We start from the raw sequence: 19,457 nt of genomic DNA, 5'->3' as shown, positions 1-19,457 counted from the left end.
TCGAATTCGAGCTAAAGCGCTGTGGAAAGGGAGTGTAATTGGGGAGGCCGCGGTAAAAGTCCTTATCCTTGACTAAATGGGTTTAGCGTATCCGGCCTGTTCATTGAGGTTTCCATCTCTCCACAATTACGCAAATCAGTGAACTGCACTACGGAAATTAATTGGAGATTGGGAATAATGTTCTCTTCACCTACTTTGAAAATATCATGCTCATCTATCCTTTTTTTCTTTGATCTTTTATGGTTGAAAATTATAACGATCGACCTCAGATCATTCCTTGGCTTGATCTATCTATAGGCTATCGAGAATCTTTGTGCAGAGAGTCATACTTTATCTAATTTGAATGACCATCGCTCTTTTATGACAGACAATATCTTTCTACACCAACGTTATTTGTCTCTAAAGACTATTTCAAGGTTAGCCTTCGTTTTTGGCAAGTTTTTCCATTGTGCTTGAACAATGACATTCGAAGTCTTTCGTCCATGACTTTCTGGCCTTCTTTGTTGAGCACGAGATCTATTTACGCAATATGAGTCTACGGCCGTGAGAAGTAGGGTATATAAAGTCCCACAGCTCCTGGTATGTTAACCTCGTTCATCACTTCAAGTCCATTCTCGGATTCTGATAAAACAAGATCGATTTCACATCTACAAGCTCAATTTCGCTTCTACCACTGATCTCCATATCCATGTCTGGTAGGTCTAATGGTCGTGGGGGGAGAGGCTCCGGGTCGCTGCCCAAACTATCCCGTCCCCAATTCTTCGCTGGAGGCTCGGATTTTTCTGGTTCGCCTGATTCACACACTCTCAGGGCTTCATTGTCTGGAGAGAAGAAGAGCTCCCAAACTTCTGAAAAACTACTTGCTGACGATAAGCCCCCTAGTTTCCGCCCTGGTTACAGACCATCTAGTGACCGTTCTCAGAACTCGAGGGGAGGCGAGGTTGAAAGGTATGAAAATGGTAACAACTCCCCTTTCAATGCATCCGACTCACTGCAAAATTACCGGCAGCAACAGGAGACGGGTATACGCCTGATTGGATGGATCAACAACCCATCTGTAAGTTGCCCAATCACGATCTCAGGGTCTACCTTCCGTGGGCTTATGAATCAAAGATGGGAGCGTCTCGAACAACTTGGCGGCTTGCCATCAAACTACACTCAATCTACGTTTCTTCCTCCTGGTGTGCCAGGTGCAATTGGCTCCCAACTGAGGCAAAACTCATATCGATGGATTTCCATCAAGAAATCTCCACCAAACCAGCCGTACAATGTGTGTTGGTGGTCCGGCCGCACTGCACAGAGCGTGATCTTCCTGGAGGACGTTAATCACCCAGAAAACTCGCAATTCCCATTTATTTCCGAAATCAGCAAGGCAATTTACGAGAAAGACTTCGATATTGATACTCTCAAGTACGTATTTGTGACTGAAATTGCTAACCCGGTGACTCGTGGGTTTATCATAGGCGTTCTCTGGCCTAACAATACTGAGAACCCCCGAGTTCTAGCATACCATACCCCTGAGTTTCAAGTACTACTCGGAACCCCCATAGGCAAAATTGTGGCGTATCTTGTCTTGAACGCATTTGCTCGTGGTACTCGACGGATTGCACGGATAGTTCTTTGGCACGATGCCCAAGCAAACCCCCATTTAAGGTTTGATATCGAACGAGTTTGATAGGCTGCTCGCGCGATCCTTAGACAGGTACAATCCGTGGAAACTGATATGTGGGAACTGGTAAGGGACCTTTTTCTTTCTTTCTGTTATTCCCCTCCATCCCTTTGTTTTTCTCACCAATATGGCGATGCAAGCACTTCTATCCAATTTGTTTGAAAGTCAGGCGAATACACTCCCTAGATCTTAGAAGTATAGAGTTTTAAATATCATTGTTTATCAATTTTCCATAATTTATTTCCATAGCTCGCCAAGGTCGTGTGATCGTATTGAACTACATTGATAGATGGCATTCAATCGTCACAATTTCTCACTTGAACCGTAGCATGTAAGAAATAATTGCGAGACAGACTGTGGCAGCCTCTAGCCATGGCTTCGTTGCCCTACTTGGCTTTGGTAAGAATTAAACTCCCAAGCCCCTGATTTGTGCTACCAAGTTTTCAAGAGCCAAGTAGCCGAATAATGAAATATATTAGACCCTATTAGGCCAAGTCTCATGAAAACGTGTTTTTCATCATGAGCTCAAGACTTAGGGTTACTAAGCGTAAATTCTGGTAGGTAGGTTGGCGAGGACTGGATGAAACACACTCGGCAACTTAGTTATAGTGACTAGCTTCTGGATATGCCATATACAGAGCAACTGACTAAAGGAAACACGGGAGGAAAGGAAGAGCAAAAACCGGGGCTTCTTCTCTCTCGGTTGGGACCAAACAACTACCATTTTCCAGACAGGTAGGGCCTGAAAACCAGAATATCAAAATATTTCATCAATCTTAACTAAACAAAATTAACCCTTGTCCTTAAGTTCAAAATACTTGAACTTTGTTTTTATTTTATGGAACCCTCTCTGAAACAACGCATTGGATTCGGGTTGAGTTCCCTGAGAGGCTCATAAGCCTGACCCAATTAGACATTAAATGATCCCGACATCATATTGGATCATGTAGAGTTTCAGAAAACTATCGCGACTAGACCGCAAAGGCCCCTGACTCAAGCTGTCTCGGTTCTGATGCAGCTATAAACAGACCTTGCTGAGACCGGAAGATTGCCTGAGCGTAACTCCACTCAGCCACTCTCTTGATTTCGTGCTTGCGGCCCTTCAAGAACGCAACAGTGGCGTTGTTATAGGTGTCAGGTATTTCAATATAGTTTGGGAACAGCTGATGGTGGAGCCGTGGGCGGGCTAGGGATATATTTGGTGACAGATGTTCATCCAAAGCATGGATCAAGGTCTGCAAAGTCGTTGTAGGGATGTGGCTACCTCCAGCGGCCCCTGTAGCAAATGCAAAGCTGTCATCATCGCGAGTTGCAATTACAGGTGAAATAGACGACAGTGGGCGTTTTCCAGGTTTGATAAAATTGTTTGGATTAGCGGGATAGCCGAATGCGTTAGTGGTGTTAGGAGTAGAGAAGTCTGTATCTGTCAGTCTAGTGTTTCTGAGTAAACATTATGCTCACGTACCATCCATCTGAGAATTCAAAACAATGCCGGTTTCAGGAACCATGACGTGGCTACCGAAGGGAAGATTCGTCGTTGTGGTGAGGGACAAAACCAAGCCATCCTTATCGGCTGCCACCATATGTGACGTACCGAACCTGGAACAATGATTAGTGCTGCGACCATTTTGTATGTACTCAATGATAAAGCAGGTAGATTTTGAGAATGGTTGCAGATGTGAACATACGATTCCGGTGTCCACTTGTGGTCAGGATCGTAGAAGCTGACATTCGTATGAACACTATTATCATCAATGTTACGCCAGATCCTTTGAATTCGTGCTTGAGACAACATCGTGCTCTCCAGATTGGTAATATTTGGAACAAATGCTGGGTCGCCAAAAGAGTTTCTCTGAGAGAATTTTGTGTTAGCATATCATCTAGAGGATCCAGCCTGGACAATATCCCAAAGCCCATCACATACATAAGCATATCCAAACTTGATGGCCTCGACCATCCGGTGAGTGTCTAATCCTCTCGTTGATATATTTGTGAAGAAGTCATCGTAATTGTTCAAAACACCAAGAATGTTGAGTAGAACTGATCCGCTACTAGGAGCAACTGTACTGGTCAAGGTGTAATTCCGATATTGGACCTGTCGTGGTGTCCGACGGACAACGGAGTAACTCATCAGATCCCTCTCCGTCATATTACCACCATGGTTTCTGATTGCCTGTAGCATACTTCTGGCGGTTGAGCCAGTGTAAAAATCCTCGGCGCCGTTCTTCGAAATGTTTCGTAGTGCTTCTGCGTATCTTTTCCGGGTCATGATATCTCCCCGTTTAAGAGGTTTGCCGTTAGGAGCAAAGTCCGGCCGCCAGGCAGGATCCTGAAGGAAAAGGTTTGGCTGAGAGGAGTTCAACAATGGAGCGTTTTTCAAGGTCCAGTTCACCATCCACTCCATGTCGTGCCCGAAAAGAAATCCGACCTCAGCCACCTCAATGGCCGGCTTGATGACGGCCTGCCAACTTAGCTTGCCATATCTTTTCCGAATAGACTCGAGCCCACGGAGCTGCCCAGGTACCGCACTTTTCATCAAAGTTAGTAGATAACCACGCGATCAAGGTAGCTTTTGGTGACGTACATAGCTCTTCCACCAACTTGGGAGGCATTCTTGTCGTTTACAAACATCGTCTCGCTTGCAGAGCCTGGTGCTCTCTCACGGAAGTCAACCATTTCGTATGTATTGTTTGGAAGTCGAATGAGGGCAAACCCCCCTCCAGATATGCCGCTGTTATACATTCCTAGTAGTAATTGTTAGATTGCTCTTTGATACATACTTATCTTGCCAAAACCATACCAGTAACCCCCACGCAAAGAACTGTAGCAACCATCTACATTTTATTGTCAGTTTACAACGAGTCAAGCTTTAATTAAATTCACTCACAGCATCTGCAGCATTTCCACCTTGTTGTAACATGGAGGCCCCGGCCTGACTGCATATTTTGTTCTCACAGGAAACAGCACCTTTCACTCCCTGGGCAGTAAGATTTTGGGCAAAGGTATATCCCAGTGCAAAGGGTATAAAGTTGGAGTATATCAAGGCAAGGCTGAGTCCCCTCATGATGACTATGGTTTTCGACGGCTGTCAGTTAACCTATTCTGAGCGTAAATTATAACATCTTTGCCAAGCAGCACCTAGCAATAATTTATATTCCATTTAACGAGTTCAGTCTACCAAATACAACCTTGTCCTTCTGTCTATGACTCAAATACTTCCTATACTAAGCCCTTTTTAGCTGCCATGTTCGCACTGAAGAATCACTTGAACGCGAATTCCAATGTGTAGATATGAAGACTGTGACGTGAACGGAATATTTAGGGGATCTCCAATGGCGTAAATATCCGATTGGCATACTTATTGACAACCTGACTCCGCAAAGGGTACTTATGCCTTTGTCCCGAGTCGTGATCTCTGAAGATGATCCGGCTCTTCCTTGTACTGTCGTATTACTTCGTTGTTTGGCGCCACCCAAAACACCAAAGAATCCCCATTTCCCGTGAAATCCTAAGATATAATCCCAGGTTATTGCAGTCACGCTTCAGTTCTAGGAATTTGGTTGGCTCTCTGGGGTTTATTAGTGGGCTGAAGTACATGATCGATGACACTACCATATTCTCCAAAGTCTAGCCCCAGATCGTCCCCGCTCGCTTATCTCAATGACGGCGATCAGCCGGGTGAGTTTTCCAGGCTTCAAGATCATCTTTTTGTTCGTTAGTCCCATCTGAAGATGAGTGTCTATGTGATAGGGTTCGGCAAGGATTTCCACTCAAATGTGGGCCTACACTGGTATTGTGATGTCATACCGAGCATAGTCTGCGGACCGGGCCGCGCGAGGAGTGGCTTGTGCGTGGACGGCTAACCTGGCTACCCTAGCGACTCTGCCAAATCCAAATAATCAATCTAAGTTGGCTTGCAATATCATTGAGAAGGTTAAATAGCTCGTGGTATGCGTAGAGAAGAGTATGACAGAAGGCCTGGTTGCGGTTGCAAAACATTCTACTATTCTACATGACAATTTAACAAGAGGGTGCCTTCAGCCATGAGAGAAAAATAAGTCAAGGTAAAAATAAGCCCCCACAAGATGAGGCAACAATAGCGTAGCATTAGATCGTAGGTCTCAATCGCAGGATCGGGTAATGAACACGGGCGCGGCGACAGTCAAATCGTAAGCCACCAGCGGCGCCCGCCCGATCTACCAGTCTCTCAATCGCAGATTATCTTGGTCATGCAAATTAATTGAGCTAGTTAAACAGGTGTAATGGCTGGCCTTGAATATATATTTGCTGCGGCAAGGTACGCAAAATAATGCCCAGTCGATCCTGATCGTAACGCGGCATTGAGGTATAGGTGGATGCATCATTGCAACTCAGCCTCGAGCGAGATCGAATGGGAAGAGTCGAAGAGACTCCTGGCTTCTTCAATGAGCCAGCTCATCCCCGTTTTCGAGCAGGTCAAGAAAGTTGGAGATAAATAATACGGATTGCGATGTAACCCGCGATACCCTGTTAAACGCACAGAAAACGTTCAGTGGCCCGTCGAGAGGGAGTGTTCAGAAATAATAGCCAGTGTGAACAGGTAATCTAGCACGGGAAATAGGCCATGGAAGTTATAATCGGCCGCCTCTGCTTCCTTTCCAGAAGATTAGTACGTAGTTTTCTCCTACCAAATAGCATTAAAAATTCAACCAGAGTGAATATCTAGCTTTCATCTAATAAGATGCATCTGAATTCGGCGACTTGATCACGAGGTCACTAAGCTTGGCAAATGACGGCTCCGAATTCCTTACCGTCAAAGAAATCAGCCCTTCCAATAATTAATTACGTCGGGGCAGTTAAGCACTCAAATTCGCCTGTATCTGCGTCATTTGAGGTGGACGATAAACGCCAGTTGCTCAAACCCATAATTGGTTAGTTTATCGACCGCTTTCATAGCCGCCTTTGCCCTAATGCCTTCTTCTTTAGGCTAGGGTGACGCTATTCCTGTAGTACCGATTTAACTATCCCCTTCCTTGTCTTTTCTCTTGTCTTTTCTCTTGTCTTTTCTCTTTTGTAGGTCTTGTGAATTCTGCCGGACTTTCTGCCTTAGAAAATTAGTTTTGAGCAATTGGGGCTTATCGTCCACCTCAGTCATTACCGCTCTAGACCTATAATCAGTTAAGAACGTATCCCCTATGCCCTTCAACGGCATTTGCTATTTTGCATAAAACTGACGAACTATTCAAGTCTTTGAATGAAAGATATTGTATAAATGAGTCTAGGATATTAGATAGGCATATTAATAAAGATATTAGAACATTTCTTGAACAATGCTCCGTCCTACAGGTTATGGTGGTCCTTTGGATCCCCGATATCGGATGCCACATCAAAGATATCTTGACTGTACCTTCCAGAATGAGCTTCAGCCTCAGCCCTGAGCATATAGTCCAATTCTACCTGCAAGGCTGGATCATGAGGCATAGGAGCCATCTGGTAAAGTCTGCTCGTTGTCTTCGAGCGTTTCCTCGGGGTATATGACGGGCCGTTATTTCGCTGTTTCAGTCTGTTTGACCGGGTCCGACGATCCCATTGACACTGCAAACCAATTAAAAGGTCCTTTGCTCTTTGTGCACTTTTCCAAGACGCAGAGAACTCGTCTAAAGCTCTGAAACATGTCGTGAGATACACCGAGATCTCGTCTCCTGGGTGAGAGGAGTCGTTTGAAATAGCGGCGAAGAGAAGGAACAGAATGGCGGAGGATGTGATAGAAACTGCTTGCACGCCTATGCGGCGCAATGTGTAGCGGGATTCGTACATATTGAGAAGTTTGGAGATTGCGATCGCAGATTGAATGCACATTTCGCGGGCGTGCGTGTATCCGGGACCTCTTGGTGGTTGCGGTTGTAGCTGGCTCTTTGAAATCCATGGCCGGTGGGCGTATATTATGTTCTGGTGATATTGCATACTTCACAGACCACGTTAACTGTGAACGTAGTTGGCTAACGGAATAAGGATTGACATACTGGAGAAGCAGTAAATGTGGAAGGTATGGTGAAGTGAAATCATCAAGATTAACCTGTAAGATGGGGGGAAGCGTAGCTTTCCACTTGCGTAGCTCGGCAACAATTTTGGCATTCAGTTCTTGGAGAACCTCTTTAGAAATGTTAGAAGTACCGTATCTGTTTGAAATATTAGTCGAGATCACTCATTGTTTTCGGAGGCTCTTACAGTATATACCCACAGGGAGCCATAAGCTCACAGAGGAAGACTAGTTGACGGCTGATTGCGTCTTTGCAATCTAAAAGGCCAGCGCTGTTATGAACAGATGTTGATGCTTCGTAGGTTGTCCATCGGCAATTTCCCTGGAGACCTGCACCTTGTCGGGGCTTTCCAACTGTCACATCCTCCATGCTTGTACGAGATGGTCTGCCTAGATGAAATCCTAACTGGCTAGGAGATAATTAGACCCCGCTTCACATTCAATTAAATGGGCGATGACGAACTGGTCAACAACGTATGCTGTCCAAAAGACAGTGCATCGAAGATTCGCATCGGTGGCTGAGAGGATGCCTGCGGACACATGGCTGGACATATCAAGATGTAAGGCAAGATCAAATGCCAGTCTCAATGCCATTCCTGAAACAGTAAGTCAATTTCCTGAAATCGACTAATTTATGGCTTAATATGCCTACCACTGTACAGCCACCCTCTCGTTTCCTTTCCGTTTCCAGTTTCATGGCTGCTCAGGATTACCAACGCTTGGACGGTCGCAACACAAGGAGAGTCTAGTTCCTTTTCAAGTATGGACTTTGCGCGATGGGCAAAGAATTCAACAAGAGTTTTTGGGAATGTGATAAAAGTTGAATGATAACGTGCTTCGAACGCACTACCAAGCGCACACCTTTTGATATAGTGAGTACATGTTGTTGTCATTGGGAGAAGAATGACTTACATTGCATTTCGCAGGGCTTCTGAATAGAAAGCGGTGTCTTCCCGGTTAATCCATTTTTTTTGCGCGTCTTCGTAGACTTCTCGATCAACAACATGGAATGATGGGTCCTGCCAGCTGAAATAGAGGTTGAGAAGGTGATTTTCTAATTCCGCGGGAATCTCCTCCTCAAACCCCGAGATATACACTGGATTGACGGGAGTGGCCTCACGACTATCTGAGAGTGCAATATCCGCCAAATTGAATGTGGAAGTCGGACCATAAAAGCGAGTCTTTCCCCCAGGCCCAATTCTTAAGGTTCCGACCCGGTCGGAGAGCTCCTCGACTAGGCCTTCGATGTCCGACGTACTCGCTGATCCCTCAAGCAGAGTGGGTTCCATTTCGCTATGAGCGGCTTTGGCCTGGATTTGCGTATTCACTGGAGGCATACGAAGTCCATCTTCCACCGAGGAGCTCAAGGCGGGTTGCGTGTCGGTGGCAACTGGTGTAATATGCGTACCGAAGTCTAGATCAAATAGCCAAGAGTTGAATTCACTCCCTGGACTGTTATCTGTCAACTCTGTATGATATTCCTCGAGGGAAATCATAGAGGATTCATTGGGGGATATCGATAACAGTCCTGATCCGATATGGCTCTGTAAACAGTCACCCGGCTCAGCTCCGATCAGACTGACGACCACCTGTTGGTTCGGATCCTTCCCCCCAAAACTCTCTGATGATGTTTCGGGAGGAGTTCTTGCCGAATTCAGGAAAGGTTGTTGATCGTGCTGAGTCGCACTTGGAGGTCTCATCGATGACTCATTATCAAGCCGAGCTTGCGCTGTCATTCCAAGGGTGTCGAGGATGTCTCGCAAAGTGGTATCTTTGTCACCGGGCATTTTAGGCGGCTGAAGGCCATTTTCATAGATGAATTGACACAGTTGTTCGACTCTGCATGTCAGTAACTCAATTGCGACTCGAAGAGGTAGCCTATTCCACGGCATAGTCTTAGCTTCCGGCCGTGCGCGAGAAAATTCAAAGAATGCAAAATCCTCACTTTCTCTTGTCGAAAGCTTGGTATCGACACTCTTTGCTCTTGCTTACGCAATGAGAGCAAGATGGCTCGCGTCCATCACACTAAGGCTCGTTAGTCTGGGGTCCAAGAATCGGAATTTCGGGACGAGAATACTTTTACTTTGCTTTCCCGGCAAGCAACGCAGGCCGTGGTAGCATACCGACGTTTCGGCAGATGTTTTGCAGAGCCCATATTCATGTGAATGGAATTAAGATGATAATTAGCGTGAGGGAAATGAAGCAAGTAGAGAGAGCAAAATCTGGGGTATGGAGGCTTCCCCGCGAATGCGGAGTTCCGTCCAATCGGCCCTAATCCCGACCGCGCCTATCAATGCCGAAGCCTTTTCGGTGAATGGATTCCGGCAAAGCGCTTCTCCACGTTTATCTGAGGCAAATTGATTTCATACAGTCAAATCATAATTGGCTTATATAAAATTGTTCAGCCACATCGCTTGTGCTGACCAGTACTGGTACACCGATACTGCCACTTGATCCCTTGGGCAATCTATTACACAATGTTCCTCCAGAACGCACAGGGGAAGACGCTCCAGTATGGGATTGCTGCTGCTTGTGGCGCCGGATTTCTTCTCTTTGGCTATGACCAAGGAGTATTCGGTGGTCTTCTGGATAATGAGCCGTTTCTGAGAACTTTCGGCTTCCCTGGCGCTACGATCCAAGGCCAGATAGTCGCAACATACGACATTGGCTGCATTATTGGAACACTCATATCCATGTATGCAGGTGATAAACTGGGTCGAAGAAAATCTATTCTGATCGGCTGTGTGATTTTGATCATTGGTGCAATCCTCCAAACGGCCTCATATTCTCTGGCACAATTGATTGTGGGTCGCGTGGTTGCGGGGGTTGGCAATGGGATGAATACCATCGCTATACCTATATGGCAAGCAGAAACTGCGCGTCCAAAGGATCGGGGGAAACTCATTGTTTTCCAGCTGGTGACGAATATTTTCGGCATTGTCATTACGAACGTAAGTGCCCGCCTCATCTCCCAGACCCAGACCCAGATACTGAGCAGGTTCCCAGTGGATGAACTACGGCTTTACCTTCATCCCCCAGTCACCCGTGAGCTGGCGATTTCCCTTGGGTTTCCAGTGCTTTTTTGCCTTCGTCACCATTGCCTTGGTCCTCATCACGCCGGAGTCGCCTCGCTGGTTAATCATGAAGAATCGCGTCAGCGAGGCACAGCACATTCTCGCCAGAATCTTGTCCAGGCCTGACGACGACCCCATCGTTATAAGCGAGATTCAACACTCGGTTGCTGCTCTTCAACACGAGGCTGAGGTGCAGAGATCTGTGGCCTTCAAAGAGATTTTTACTCGAAATAGCAAGCAACAGACTCTTCGTCGGATGCTTCTCGGAGCTGGGACAGCATTTTTCCAACAGGTGGGAGGCACTAATGTGATTGCCTACTACCTTCCTGTAGTTCTCACACGTTCTGTTGGCCTGAGTAGCCGTATGGCTCTGATTTTGTCCGCTGTTGATTCAATGTCTCTCATGTTCTGGGGCTCAATTGCAGCTCTCTTGATCGACCGCGTCGGGCGAAAGAGGCTGATGCTCATGGGTGCAGCTGCGAGTAGCGTCTGCTTTGCTCTTGTTGCCGTTGGCTTGAGATATGGTGGCCCGGACAATAAGGGTATGTCCATCTTGGCTGTCGTGTTCATTTTTGTCTATTATGTGTTCTACGGGATGTCACTCCTCTCGATTCCATACATCTATCCCGCCGAGATCAACTCTCAAAAGATGCGAAATGTTGGCACGTCATTTGCAACCACGGTCAATTGGCTTTTCGTCTACGTCGTTGTTGTTGCGACGCCTACTGCCATCCAAAACATTAAGTGGCGGTACTATATGCTCTTCGCAGTTTTCAACCTTTGCTTTCTTCCAGTCATTTGGTATTTCTACGTCGAGACTGCGTCTTTATCTTTAGAACAGGTCGATCGACTGTTTGAAATTAAGCACAACGGAGGAAAAAGCCTTAGCTGGGCGGACGCCACGCGGATTGCCCGCACCGAGGACGAGGATTTGCAGATGCATGTGGAGAAAGATGATATCAATACGGAGCACTACGAGACTACTGCTTAATGGATACTGGAGCGAGCTTGAATTAGAATATGTCAATTTTACCTAGATCATAGAAAATAACGTAGAACATGGCATGCAGGCTGTAGAGAAATTTCGTCTTGAACTTCGCTTTCTCAATAAATTCGACTATCATTCAGTACCTAAAATTGCTGGGTGTAACTTCGTACCAAAGCCCCAGGTTTTCAAGATTGGCCCATAGTCACGAGGTCGGAATTTGTTCCAAGATCACCAATCGGACATCAAATTCCGGGAACTTTAGTTGAGCTTTGCACTGCAGAATTCCGTAGGACAGATGTGTATTACTATTTAATAACCATTGACACAAGCCTAACCCTCTGTATAGCTCTTCTACTCCCATTCCTCTGCAATAATCAATAATGACCATCCATAAGCTTCGCGTCGGTATTGCTGGCCTTGGCCGAATGGGTAGGCATACGAACCTCTGGCTGTTTGATAATATAACTAACAGTGAATACAACAGGCAAGCGCCATGCCATTAACTTCCATGAACTTACTATTCGTGCGAATGTGGTAGCTGCGAGTACTCCGGATGAAAGTGAGCGTGACTGGGCACAGGAGAACCTCCAAGGAGTGCAGATTTTCAAGGACTATGATGAGATGCTTGAGAATGCCGACTTGGAAGCTGTCGTGGTCGCTAGCGTCACTGCTGTACATGCAGAGCAAGCTATCAAAGCAATCAAGAAGGGTCTTCATGTTCTTTGCGAGAAACCATTGAGCATTGATGCTGAAGTTGTGAGTGGAAAATTCACCTTTTCGGGTTATTTATGCTGACAGTCACATGTCGGTTTAGGCGCAATCTGTAGTCTCTGCATACGAGGAGTGCCTCAAAACCCACCCACAGCAAAAAGTGATGTGCGGATTCTCTCGCCGATTTGACGCATCGTATCGTGACGCACACGCGAGAGTCAAGAAAGGTGAACTTGGAGCGCCGGTTCTCTTCCGATCTCAAACGGCAGACTTACAGGACAAATCGGGATTTTTTGTTGACTATGCGAAGACAAGTGGAGGAATTTTTGTGGACTGCTCTATTCATGACATTGACCTCATGCTTTGGTTTCTGGGCGAGGAGCGCCAGATCAAGACCTTACAAGCGGTTGGTGTGATTGCGTTACACCCAGGGCTAGAGGCAAGCAACGACCGAGACAACGCTATAGCAACTGTGGAATTTGAGGGTGGTAAGATGGCCGCTTTGTATTGTTCGCGAATGATGGCAGCTGGACAGGAAGACACCACTGAGATCATCTGTGAGAGGGGCTCCCTGAGGGTAAACATGCAAGTGAGAAAGAATCACGTCGAGATTCATGATTCTCAGGGGGCCAGGCGTGAGCTGCCACAGCATTATTATGAGAGGTTCCGAGAGGCATTCGTCACCGAGGCTTACGAGTTCACTGAGTGCTGTCTGAACAACACCCCGCCTCCGATTAGCCTGCAAGGCTCCGTCAAAGCCGTTATCATTGGACAGGCATTGCAGCGAAGTATGATTACTGGAGAGAAGATTTTCTTTCACGAAGGGGCTATCAAAGATTAAATCTTACTCTCGCCCATTTCCACTCGAAGCCCTCGTTAGATTCATGCGAAAGGTAGATGCAGTTCCCGTCTTCCGAGCAAGAAGGAATCTTTTACTTCATGTTTTCTTTCAAACTTCGATATTGCTTGTTTAATTCTTGTAACTAAAGTATAGTGTACACTTAGTTAAATAGAAAGCAATTACTGGCACGATAAAAATGCCGAGCGGCATGACAATCTTAATACAATTCGCTTCGCTTCCTCCCTTTCTCTCAAAATCTGAATCTGACGACCATAGAAAAAGAGTAACCAGCGACACTTTAGCTAACACTCTTTTGGAAGGTCTTTTGAAGGGTCCTCTGAGTTGTAATCAATGAACTTGTTCAAAAAGTTAGTTGAGGAATACCACAGAGAGTAGAGCGAGAGCCATCCTAATTAGGCCTAGTTTGTCGTGCGAGCTGACTTTGAGTCGTGCCAGTAACAAGAACCATGAAATATTGACATATTACCTTATTGTCAGAGATGTGAGACCGGTCACTAGGGAGGCTGAACCAGTCTAGAATGACCGAGAAGTCGGAACCTTAAATTCGGAGTTCGATCTCCGACGGGAGATGACGTCATTATCACTCCTATGTCACTCCTCTCGGTATTGTCTCCTTTTGCCAGTTGGGACAGAGTTACCACAGAGTCCTATAGCAGATCTGGTGTACAATTTGATTTTTTCCCCATAATCTCATTTCGATCTGAACGGAATATGATCTCCAGCCACCACCAGTGGTAGTGAGAGACGGATATGTGAAGGGAAGGGTGGAGATAAACGCCGTTTGTAGGATCGTTGGGGGTCAATGAAGATAGATCATCATCTTTCCAAGGCTAGAAGGTCATAAATGTAGTCAATACGCCTGAATTTGTGCGAAAATTTAATGACAAATAGATTTGCGTTTATATCACGGCCTATGAACTCCATAACACTGTGGCATTTCGGGGAGGCAATACCCTATTAAATCTTATATGCTAATTAGTGTTAGGACATCATACATCCTCGAAATTCAATGGGCCTATGGGCTCAGCAGAATTATGGTCACGGGCCAAGTATCTCCTTGTGGAGGGTGTGATTGTCAGAGGTCTGTCAAATTAACATGGCAGAGTTTGCGATTTGCGATTTATATATCCGCTGAACTCTTGAATAGAAATGTTTTAATTGCAAGGAGATCCCATTTGCAATAAGTAATCAGCAGGTATGTTGGATAGCAATGCGTTATTATAACCAACCATGGTCGAGAAACGTATTTGAATGGAAGAATTGAACCAAAATCTCAAAATTTCAAAACACAGAAATATCAGGACATTTATTCTAAGGACCCAGTTGTATGTATCCCTCTAATACCAACATCCTTCAGAGGTATATTCAACCCAACAGGGAAGAGCCATCACCATCTCACAAGCTTGGTTGGGAAATATTCATCGATGAGTTCAAGGTAATAGGGCTAGGCTCACATTAGCATATCATATCAGTAGGGAGCTATGTAGTTATTGATAGTCTTACCTTCAGTTCTTCAACGTTTGGCACTTCGTCGCTCTTGGAGTACAGATCATAGGGATTAAAAGCACGCACGGCCTCAAGCATCAGTTTATCGTGCTCGTTCATAAGCTCCTCATATGCACCCTCGCGGTGCCAGGGATAGAACGAGTGGTACCGAATCATTGCGAGCCCTTCATCTGGGATTGTCGACTGATCCTTGACAATGTGATAAAGGTATTCATCGTGTCCCCAAGACAGCATGACGTTCTCCAGTCCACAGCCAGGAGAGTAGATGCCAAACTTGGTACTATAGACTGGATGCTGGAAATCCTCATTCTTCTTGAAAGACTCATTCCCGAAGATAATTTTATCGTCGAATGCACAGCCAACGGGGAATGTGTCTCCTACAACATCCCATTGGCCTTGAGCATCAAAGAAGAAAAGTAGCTTGCCAAGATCATGAATCAAGCCGACAAGCTGCATCCAGCGGGGCTTGCCATCTTTGCGAATAGCTTCGGCAGATTGGAGGAGGTGTGTCATCTGAGACTCCTGTGTGTCGGGATCGCATTCGTCAATGAAGGTGTTGAGTTTCTCCATTGCTTCCCAAATAGACATATGTGCGCGGGTCTTTGCATGGAAGTCGTTACGAGCCTTCAAATTGAAAGCAACCGTCTGCAGGGTATGCTGCTGAGAATAGAAATTCTTGACCCGGTCACAAGCATCGTTGAATTGGCGGAAGGTTGTTTTGTCCTTGTCTTTGTCAAACTCGCACTCGTCGTAGAGACTCTTTGCAGCATTCTTTGCATTTGCCTTGAGGACATTGACGGCGTCGATCTTGTCCGAGGTGGCTTCGATGTTTGTCGAGGCAGGCTGAACGGCGACAGCAACCATCTTGAAAACACTTAGTCGACCAAATGAATACGAAAAGAAAACTGATATCCGGGGGGATGTTGGTTTGAGGATTAGATCGAACACGGGTCTGAATTTATAATATTCAACATCCAACATTAGAAGGCGATAGGACGGAAAATACTTTCCAGCAATGCTGATTCCAAAGAAGGACTCTAAGTCACCTTCAAATTACAGGGCTTCCGAGAGACAGCAACGGTATAGGTCTGGCGATGTGCCTATACTTTTCGTGGCTACGGAGAAAAGTCTCCGGGGAATGACTTCATGCAAGTACGGCGGAAAATATGCACGCACGATTACCAGTGGAAGCCGCTGTTGGAGCGAGCAGTAAAATATTTCATAATATTTCATAATGAAAGACAGAGGAGAATCTGAGATTGAAGTTCTTAATTCTACTTATCATGCTTATTGCCATGACTTGGAAACCCAGAGTTCTGCGGCGCAGCTATTTCGGACCTTCAGATGTGAAGCTGATGGCGACCAGCTCATGTCTCTCGGTGCACTTCCATAGTTCACGCATATCTTTCCAAACCGACCTCTCAAACCTTGATTTCTTGGTTTCATGTCTTCGCCACATGGCCCAGGAGCGACATGGTCAGCAGACACAGTAGCGTCGGCTTCATCTCCCGCTGGGAGGACGGAAACCAAACTCCGCATTTTCTCCTGGGTATATATTGCGTGAATTCATATCAAACACTAACCACAAATATTTCTGAATTTCGTTGATCCTCTTGGCCCAACCCTAAGTCATGCTATCAAATAATTTAGCAATTGCCAGTCTATCCCTGGGCCAAAACCCTTCTCATTCCCTCGATCACAAAATTCGGGCCACTGCCGAAGCCGGATACAAAGGCATTGAAATTGTCTATTTTGAGCTGGAGACATTCTCTCACTCGCAAAAATTGACAATTTTTGAAGGAGCCGATAAAATTCGTGCGCTATGTCGAGCGCTACACTTGGAGATCCTTGCTTTGGCACCTTTCGAAAACTATGAAGGGGACCGATCTCCCCTTGGCGACAGGCTACGCAAAGCCACCCATTGGATTGACGTTACCCGAGCCCTGCGCGCCACATATTTGCAAATTCCATCCAATTACAACCCAGACGCCATCGGCGACAAGGATGTGGTTATTAGTGAACTACAACAGTTAGCTGATATCGGAAGCGCCAAACAGCCGATAATTTCCATTGCATTCGAGTATTTGTCCTGGGGAACACACTGCTCTACATGGGAGACGGCTCTTCAATATGTCAACGATGTCGGTCGAGAAAATTTTGGCCTGTGCCTGGACACCTTTCACGAAGCCACGAAGCTATGGGGTGACCTTTTTTCCCCATCGGGCCAATTCCCTGACTCGGATAAAACACTCCGAAAATCGCTGGACTCCTTTATTGAAGAGCTGCCGGTCGAAAAGATATTCTTTCTACAACTATCCGATGGCGAAAGGTTCGACCCACCCTTCTCTGAAGATCACCCATGGTATGTCAAAGGGGAGTCACCGCAATTTACATGGTCCAAGCATGCACGACCTTTTCCCTTTGAGAGTGATCTCGGTGCCTATTTACCTGTTGCCGAGATTGCCAAGGCCTGGATCTTGGACAAAGGTTTCAAAGGCTGGGTATCGCTTGAGATATTTGACCGACGCATGCGGGATGGAAGCAGTCGACCGGAAGATGCTGCAATGAGGGGAATAAAGTCATGGAGGACCCTTGAACAAAAGCTTGTGCCTGAATTGGGGAGCACACAGTGACAGGAGGTGAAAATGATATGGCACAACAGTAATTACTAGTCCTGTGGTTTTTTCAATTCATGTATATACCGAACACTTGAAATTATTCTTACTCACTTCATCTTAACTGAACCAAAGAGACGATTATACAAAACATTGGAGAATTCAGCCGGCGATCTCGCAAATCTGTCATGCAAGGTCCAGTAACATTACTATCAAGACAAGGTGAAGCTACAACTCAACCTTTCTCTTCAATAGCTAGCGCCATAAATCATGTCTAATTTGCCATTATACTATAGTTAGTTAGCTTTTGTAACGCTAGTCATGTGTCATTCGAGTTTGGCTTCTAGATCTCGACCACGGGGAATTATGGCGGTCTCGTTCGAGATGAGGCTCTGTGGGAAAAGGAAATAGTCATCTTTCTCTATTATGGCAGTTCCAATAGAATAGGTCAAATACAGGCTCAGTATCGTTGTTTATAAGCAGACAGACTCGGTTTGACAGGCCATGAACGGTAGGAAGCCGTCGTAGGCCAACCATGTGATTTATAATGTGACTTCTGTACAACGTATCAATCTTGTATTAATTGTTATAGTGTGCTGAGTGTCAAGCTTAGTTATTCCAACCAGGAAAACAGAACTTCGTAGAACGCCTTCGGATCCTGGAGGAAGGGTGCATGGCCGAGACCAGGGAACATGTGGAATGTGCAGTCGGGGATCATAGCCGCAGCCGCAGGACCGAGTACATCATAATGTCCGAGTTTCGCAGCAACGGTAGCAGAGGACCATGCCTTTCCAAGGGCCGTCACGTCGTTCTGTCCTACCATGAGATAGGTACGTGTCTTCAGGAGCGGCAGCTGGTAGATTATAGGCTGGCTGAGTAGAGCGTCGGTAACCAGGGCCATCACGTACGCATACTGTGAGCCATAGTCGCCAGCGTAAATATTGGCTAGCATTGAAACCCAGGTATCATACTCAGGCTTCCAGGTGGCATTGTAGAAGTAACTGGCCTGCTCATATGCCTTGAGGCTGGCAAAATTCTGCACAACCTGAGTCTCGTATGTCTCGTCGATTGGCAAAAAGGGTACACCCTTAGCGACCCAGTCCTCCAATCCCAAGGGATCAACAAGGATAAGCTGGTCGACGGCGTTGGGGTACATGAGACCGTAGCGGGCAGCGATCATGCCACCCATTGAATGGCCGATGACGGTGGCTTGTTCGATGCCAAGCGCAGTGAGTAGGCTGTTGATGTTCAACGCCTGTTGTTGTACGTTGTAAGAATAGCCTTGGGGTTTGCTCGATTTGCAGAAGCCAATGTCGTCGGGCAAGATCACTCGATATCCAGCAGCCGAAAGTTGTCGCGCCGTGTCGGACCAAGTAGCGCCGCAGAAATTTCCGCCATGGAGCAGGACTGCTGTCTTATTCTTGTCATTGTTCCTTGCCGGTACGTCCATGAATGCCATTGTAAGTTTCTGACGCTGGTTGTAGAATTTAAACAACTTCACCGGCCACGGGTAGGTGTAGTTTGACCCGTATAGGTCGGCAGGTACACGGCCATCGTAGATTGTGCCAATCGGGTCGGGGCTAGACTGCGCAGAAACAAGAGCCGTGCAGGACAGGATCGCGGAGAAGGCGCTGAGGACAGAGGTGATCTTCATCATGTGATAGCTGCTGGCCAAGAGACCAGGGGAGCTTCTGGAGTGGCTGGTTTTCAAAGAGCACGAGGAGCTCTTTCACCCCCTTGCGCGATGTAAGCTTATATGTACCCAGCCTGTAAAGCTGGACCCACCCACGTTGTACTCCTCAATCCCATTATACCTATTTAGCACTAGTATGGTTGTCTCGAAATTACACTCGCAAACACTTGGCATTACAGATGGAGTGGACATAAAATATCAACCTTATTAACCACATGATAAACTGCTTCTTGAGTAAATTCAATGCATAGTGATACTGTGTTTGACAAGTCAATGCAGTACAGATTGTTTCTTTGTAGTTGTGAGCTTTGTAAGCTGCT

General features: G+C 46.2%; 8 protein-coding genes across 8 annotated transcripts; 4 read left to right on the top strand and 4 right to left on the bottom strand.

Annotated features, from left to right (window-relative positions):
- Positions 1 to 688: 688 nt before the first annotated feature.
- On the top strand, positions 689 to 1,521 carry N7496_001342 (uncharacterized protein; the record flags this gene model as incomplete). Its single annotated transcript, XM_056694273.1, has 2 exons — positions 689 to 1,410; positions 1,506 to 1,521. 2 exons carry the CDS (start codon positions 689 to 691, stop codon positions 1,519 to 1,521), a joined length of 738 nt encoding a protein of 245 aa, XP_056561002.1.
- A 1,119-nt stretch (positions 1,522 to 2,640) lies between these two features.
- Positions 2,641 to 4,733, bottom strand: N7496_001341 (gamma-glutamyltransferase family protein; the record flags this gene model as incomplete). Its single annotated transcript, XM_056694272.1, has 7 exons — positions 2,641 to 3,086; positions 3,135 to 3,268; positions 3,358 to 3,521; positions 3,594 to 4,197; positions 4,254 to 4,413; positions 4,470 to 4,503; positions 4,557 to 4,733. The coding sequence occupies 7 exons, from the start codon at positions 4,731 to 4,733 to the stop codon at positions 2,641 to 2,643; spliced, it is 1,719 nt and encodes a 572-aa protein (XP_056561001.1).
- A 2,255-nt stretch (positions 4,734 to 6,988) lies between these two features.
- Positions 6,989 to 9,843, bottom strand: N7496_001340 (fungal specific transcription factor domain-containing protein; the record flags this gene model as incomplete). Its single annotated transcript, XM_056694271.1, has 7 exons — positions 6,989 to 7,613; positions 7,672 to 7,827; positions 7,877 to 8,074; positions 8,152 to 8,284; positions 8,341 to 8,549; positions 8,601 to 9,664; positions 9,766 to 9,843. 7 exons carry the CDS (start codon positions 9,841 to 9,843, stop codon positions 6,989 to 6,991), a joined length of 2,463 nt encoding a protein of 820 aa, XP_056561000.1.
- Positions 9,844 to 10,165: 322 nt separating this feature from the next.
- N7496_001339 (sugar porter family MFS transporter) lies at positions 10,166 to 11,753 on the top strand (the record flags this gene model as incomplete). Its single annotated transcript, XM_056694270.1, has 2 exons — positions 10,166 to 10,639; positions 10,695 to 11,753. 2 exons carry the CDS (start codon positions 10,166 to 10,168, stop codon positions 11,751 to 11,753), a joined length of 1,533 nt encoding a protein of 510 aa, XP_056560999.1.
- A 377-nt stretch (positions 11,754 to 12,130) lies between these two features.
- Positions 12,131 to 13,302, top strand: N7496_001338 (uncharacterized protein; the record flags this gene model as incomplete). Its single annotated transcript, XM_056694269.1, has 3 exons — positions 12,131 to 12,179; positions 12,235 to 12,506; positions 12,565 to 13,302. 3 exons carry the CDS (start codon positions 12,131 to 12,133, stop codon positions 13,300 to 13,302), a joined length of 1,059 nt encoding a protein of 352 aa, XP_056560998.1.
- A 1,408-nt stretch (positions 13,303 to 14,710) lies between these two features.
- N7496_001337 (inositol oxygenase) lies at positions 14,711 to 15,693 on the bottom strand (the record flags this gene model as incomplete). Its single annotated transcript, XM_056694268.1, has 2 exons — positions 14,711 to 14,767; positions 14,827 to 15,693. The coding sequence occupies 2 exons, from the start codon at positions 15,691 to 15,693 to the stop codon at positions 14,711 to 14,713; spliced, it is 924 nt and encodes a 307-aa protein (XP_056560997.1).
- A 767-nt stretch (positions 15,694 to 16,460) lies between these two features.
- N7496_001336 (sugar phosphate isomerase/epimerase family protein) lies at positions 16,461 to 17,462 on the top strand (the record flags this gene model as incomplete). Its single annotated transcript, XM_056694267.1, has 1 exon — positions 16,461 to 17,462. One exon carries the CDS (start codon positions 16,461 to 16,463, stop codon positions 17,460 to 17,462), a length of 1,002 nt encoding a protein of 333 aa, XP_056560996.1.
- A 595-nt stretch (positions 17,463 to 18,057) lies between these two features.
- N7496_001335 (alpha/beta fold hydrolase) lies at positions 18,058 to 19,098 on the bottom strand (the record flags this gene model as incomplete). The annotated part of the gene is made up of 1 exon (XM_056694266.1): positions 18,058 to 19,098. One exon carries the CDS (start codon positions 19,096 to 19,098, stop codon positions 18,058 to 18,060), a length of 1,041 nt encoding a protein of 346 aa, XP_056560995.1.
- Positions 19,099 to 19,457: the final 359 nt, after the last annotated feature.

The sequence above is a fragment of the Penicillium cataractarum genome (genome assembly GCF_028827025.1).
Source record: "Penicillium cataractarum strain IBT 29864 chromosome Unknown utg000001l, whole genome shotgun sequence".
Taxonomy (NCBI): domain Eukaryota; kingdom Fungi; phylum Ascomycota; class Eurotiomycetes; order Eurotiales; family Aspergillaceae; genus Penicillium; species Penicillium cataractarum.
This window is presented reverse-complemented; position numbering and strand designations above follow the sequence as displayed.